We start from the raw sequence: 5,515 nt of genomic DNA on the forward strand, positions 1-5,515 counted from the left end.
CAAAAGGCTTCTTGGGATCCTAAAGGTCCATAAAAATCCAAACTTTATGGATATGAATGTCTAATGCATGTCTTTCTCTGATATAGGTCAAAATGGTAAAAATAGGATTAGATCCCCATACAAGGCTTTCAACAATCACTCAACTTCTAGATCCATAATGTATAATGCTCTTGGGACTCTAGAGAGCCAAAAGTTGTTAATTTTATTCCATCCAACCACTTTAACCAAAACCAAGTACCAAAATAAGCTAAAATAACCTAGATCTATAAGGAAGAACCAATAAGATGAAAACTTGAGGACTTACAAAAAGAGTTCAAAGGATGCACATAAGAAGGGGGATGTATTGCTTGCTGGATTTATGCACCAAACTTCCGTCTTCTTCCATCAAAATCGCCATAACTTGAAAAATGAGCTCCAAAAGCTTCAAGGATGCTAGGGTTTTACTTTGGGAGGTTGGAAGCTGAAGAGGATACCCTAAAATCTAAATTGTTTGCTTAAATACGAAAGAAACCCTAAATATTATGGGCTTGGGTTGTAACAACCACCATATCGTGGAAACCCTCTTGCCACGTTGGATGGCACGCTAAAGATGCGAATTTCATAAAGACCATGTCAGGTCGTGGGCATCCATGCACCACTGTGGCAATTTTTTTTCCCTTAAAACCATACATTTGACTCCTTCAAGTTACCAACTGATCCATCCTGAAAAACGGATGTTACATTGATTATGATTAAGTTGAGAATTAGAGATCAAAATGGCTTTATTTACCGAACCTATAGATTATGATCGACCCGTCATAAAATTTAAAGGTACTGATATTGACATAAATTTCAATCTCTATGATTATGAGGACGACAGGAATCAAGTTTGCATTTACAATGAATAATGTAGGCCGTTCAATTCAACAATCAACCTCTATGTGTTTACTCTTGTTCTTGTTGTCTTATAGCAGATCAAGTGTAAACTCAAATTACAGAGAGATGACCATAAACAAATTTGGAAAAGGGGGTTCGATTCTTGAGTTACGATTGAGAATGATTTCTATCGAGTTCCAATTTAAAAACATAGTACTATTAAGTTACAACTCTTTGTGTATGAGAGAGAGATGGATCCCATATTTGAATTTCATAAAACTTTAAATTTAACCAAAAAAAAACATAAAAAATATCGAAAAGACAATTTAGTCTTTTCAGTTTTCCAACGAAGAAATACGCAATGGAAAATTCTAAGAAGACCATGAATCAAAAACTTTAAAGTTTTGAATATTTTCTGAAGAAATACATAATACAATAACATTTTTACCGGTTTATATAAAAAAAATATATATATAATTTTGTCGTTAACCGCTACAAAATAGAATGTTTTAAAAATTCCCAATAAAAAAAAACGATTACTTTTGGATTACATCATTTACAAGACGGATAAGACGAGACCTCAAAAAAGTCTTTCCGTCACCGACTTTTGCTTATTATTTTAATATACAAATAGTCATGGATTCCACGTCCAAAAGCATAACCTTTTCCTGTTAACCAATCACAATAACCATCTCAATATCTTTCTAATACTCTTTTCATTAATTAGAGATATAATTAGGAATTAATAAACTAAAATAAATAAATACAACATATTAATCATACTAATGTTCCTTTTGACTAAAGAATATGGTAAATATGGTAACAATTTCTCAACTACCAACTAATTAATTTTTCTCGCTCACGAGAAAAAAACAATTACTTTGTACGAAAATGAATTGAAACCGTCAGATCAATATTCGAATTGGGAACAGATGCTTTTGGCACAAATCAACGGCTTGGATGATCTTGAAGCTCAAAAGGCCAATAGCGATTAATGGTGTATCGTGTATGTACACAGGAGGGTGTTTTGAACTTTCTTAATTAAAATGGTGGCATTGTGGTGGCCATGGCTACCAAACAGAAAGAAATCCAGCACAAAAGGCCTCGATGATGATCCATTCTTTCCACCTGTACCAATAAAATATAATTAATAAATTATTGCATATTAGATTTACTACTAATATTTAGTTATATGACGACATATATATATATATATATATATATATATATATATATATATATATATATTCGGTAAACATCAAGTGAAAAACAGACATGCTTAGATTTTTTAATTCAAACAGCATATTAAATTTACAATATGAGATTAGATTAAGAAAGTTTGCATTAAATGAAAAAAGCATCCCTTAATTAGAAAACGACAACTTATCGTCATCATCAATTTAGTAATATATGATTTTGACTAGGTGTCAAATGTATTTGTATGGAATTGCCATATGCGCTCCAATGTACTAAGATTCTATGATACACCAACAATGCACCAAGTATAAAGTACACTCCCTTCCCTCCAAAAACAAATACAAGAAAAAAAAAAGTATTTAATATATTTAATAAAAGATTCACCGTATGTACGTTTCAAACCAAAGTTTGTTTAAAGTATTTTCTTTTTCGGCAAGATATCAATCAAATGTTATTTTTTGCCAACTAATAATCATTATGATGTATATAACTTTACTTTTAGTCGGGTGGATTGCTCTGTTGGTGCTTATTAAAAGGGTCTATTAAGTTAAACGTTGAGTTTATAAATATATGTTAATCTATTTACTCTAATTGTCTAAAAGTGTTTTCTTTCCTGTCCTAAAAACATTAAATATAATTCCGGCAATGTTCAGTTTTTATAGGCGTTTCTAATTTCTAAACATAGTACGTTTCAAATTTTATTAAATTATCATGAATGCATAGATAATAAGTAAAGAAAATCTTATGTATTCATAGATGTGAAATAGAATTAAAAATAATAGAATTTATTTTTATTTTTTTGTATTTTGCATGTGAATGTACGTGACACGTGTGAGAATGTTGAGACAGAAATCTAAGCAATCAAATTACCTTGGTAGCCATGGAAGTAAGCGATATAGAAGATGAAGACGTTGATGTCGACGCGGAAGTGGACGTTGGAGGGTTCATACCCGTCGATAAAGCCGACAACCCGACATTATAAGCCATGGTTCCATCGGGTTGATACAACCCGTAGTTTCTTTCAGATGTCGGGCCGGGTTTCATATCTTCATTAAACAAAGCAAACAAGTAAATTTCAAGCCTCATTTTAGGTCTCAATGGCGTCCCTTCACCACCCAATTGTCTTCTCAACAAATTCCGATTGTAAATCGCTGCATTTTGAGGTGTTGCACCAATTTCATTCGGGTCACCTCTCGATGGCCAACCCGTTTCAGAAACCCGAACTTCAATCCCTCCAAACCCTAATCTAGCCATCGCGAATATAACCGCGTCAACTTGAGCGTATAACATGTTGTCATAATGCTTACTTGTATGAGGATCGATCATGCCTGAATTCGGGTTAAAAAGTGCGTAGTCTAAAGAGATTTGAGTTGGGCTATCTTTGTATGCGAAGTAAGGATACGCATTGATCCAAAATGGAGCTTTTGTGTTTGAAAGAAACTGTAAAAGTTGCGTCATTATGGTTATGAGCTCCGGCGTAAATGTTCCGGCGGATGGTGGGTAAGAATTCGCGAGAACTGCTAATGACGAAGGTGTAGACACTTGAATATACTGTTGCATTCCTAACTGAACTAACGCACGTTGAAGACTAACCATGGCTGGGACAAGATTCTCCAGCAGTGTCATGTCTTCTCCGGTGAACACTTCATTTCCGACAGCTATTCCTGTTATTCTTGTTGCCGGAAAATATGGTTTGATACGTGTTGTCACCCATTGCAAAGCTTGTTGTGGGTCCATCAATGTCCCAAGCATATCGTTCTCCACAGTCACGATCAGTTCAACCCCAGAACCTGCGAATGCGTTTAAGATATCCGGATTCGTGTCGTAGATTCGTGTTTTTGTGATTCTTAGTGATTTCAGAAGCTCAAGAACTTTATCCGGTGGTGGCAAATTGTTGCCCACTTGGCCATAATTTATCCCGAGTGATTCAACTTCCACAACAAATCCAAACCCTACAAACATAACAAATCAATCAAAAACATGCAAAAAAAAAAAATAAATAAATAACCCATGAATTCAAAAGAGTAAGTTAAGATTGAATTAAACGTGCCTGATAAAGAAAGAATGATTCCCAGAACACATTGTACCATGAGAGCTGTTCTAAGCCAAGGTTCCATATGTTTAGAGAGAGAAAGAGAGATCTAGAGAGAGAGAGAGAGAGAGAGAGAGAGAGAGAGAGAGAGAGAGAGAGAGAGAGAGAGAGAGGGAGGGAGGGAATATGAAGGTGGGGATGTAGGTGTATATATATATGTGGTTTTTGCAGTGGGGAATTCTTTACTTTGCTTGTTAGAAATTGTGAAGGGGGTAATAAGAAGTGTTGCAGAGGGTTGCTTTGATTTTGAGGCTGGGGGCTCTCTTTCCTCTTAAGTACTCGTCCTAAAAGACAAGCCCCCTTTTTATCAATGCCTTTTTCATATTTCGCAACCAGACCAAAACCAAAGTCATTCTGTGAATTCACAAATATACCCCTGTCACTTTCTTCACGTAAAAGTAAACGAAAAAAATAGATCTAACGTTTAATTTGTCCTTCCGTACGTCGTTAATCTTAAAGAAACTAATTTAATATTTAATATTTAATATACTTAGTAATATATAGAGGAAATACCGTTTGACAAGAACAATACATCAAAATGAATATTGAAGACAACAAAATATTGATTGAAAACTTAAGAAAATATTGGATTTTTGTAGACAAACACAAATTAAGGAAATTAAGTCGCAACATTGATCCAACATAAAACGTAAAACGTCTAATTTTAAAAATAATTCAGTAAAACAATATTCGATCATGTTAAATCTAATGTATACTGATAACCAAACAATTTAAGTATTGTGTATAAAAATTTAAGCTGTAATCGTTTAGCAATAATCACTAATGAACAAAATTGCAAACTTTATCTGAAAGTTTACCGAAAGAGAAATTATTTTTAGATACGTCGTTATATTATTTAAAGTGGATTCATTCCAATTTTGCATTTTATTGTTATATTCTTTAGTGTAGCAAAAAAAGAAATAATAATAATAATGATAAAATAAAAAAGATTAAAGGAAATTTGTAGGACATGCAATCCAAATGTTATTAACCATTTGGAGGGAAGACGTCGACCACGTTTGCATATATTCTTTATTATTATTAATATATATCATTTCGACATTCTAGAAATCCGGATATTGTTTTATTTCATTTATGAGTTAATTCATTTCCTTTGACATTATATAGTTATAAACTCTATATCTTTACAAACAAAACTTTGCAAGAAAGCAACTGCTGTTCAAAAAGAAAAAAAAGGTGATATCTCAACATTTGAACTATATATATATATATATATATATATATATATATATATATATATATATATATATATATATATATATATATATATATATATATATATATATATATATATATATATATATATATATATATATATATATATATATATATATATATATAGTCCCAGGA

General features: G+C 32.4%; 1 protein-coding gene across 1 annotated transcript; it reads right to left on the reverse strand.

Annotated features, from left to right (window-relative positions):
- Positions 1 to 1,632: 1,632 nt before the first annotated feature.
- Positions 1,633 to 4,371, reverse strand: LOC145041556 (glucan endo-1,3-beta-glucosidase 14-like). The gene is made up of 3 exons (XM_078989675.1): positions 4,103 to 4,371; positions 2,923 to 4,004; positions 1,633 to 1,983 (listed from the first exon to the last, which is right to left on the reverse strand). Exons 1-3 carry the CDS (start codon positions 4,167 to 4,169, stop codon positions 1,897 to 1,899), a joined length of 1,236 nt encoding a protein of 411 aa, XP_078845801.1. The 5' UTR covers positions 4,170 to 4,371; the 3' UTR covers positions 1,633 to 1,896.
- Between the last annotated feature and the right edge of the window lie 1,144 nt (positions 4,372 to 5,515).

This window comes from Lactuca saligna, chromosome 4, assembly GCF_052625555.1.
Source record: "Lactuca saligna cultivar CGN05327 chromosome 4, ASM5262555v1, whole genome shotgun sequence".
NCBI lineage: Eukaryota > Viridiplantae > Streptophyta > Magnoliopsida > Asterales > Asteraceae > Lactuca > Lactuca saligna.

Bases quoted from the DNA above. Each gene is read 5' to 3' on its own strand.
- LOC145041556 (XM_078989675.1), bottom strand. From the start codon at position 4,169: ATGGAACCTTGGCTTAGAACAGCTCTCATGGTACAATGTGTTCTGGGA. The intron at 4,005-4,102 runs GCACGTTTAATT...TTATGTTTGTAG, and splicing joins AATCATTCTTTCTTTATCAG to GGTTTGGATTTGTTGTGGAA. The intron at 1,984-2,922 runs GTAATTTGATTG...TTATTGGTACAG, and splicing joins TTACTTCCATGGCTACCAAG to GTGGAAAGAATGGATCATCA.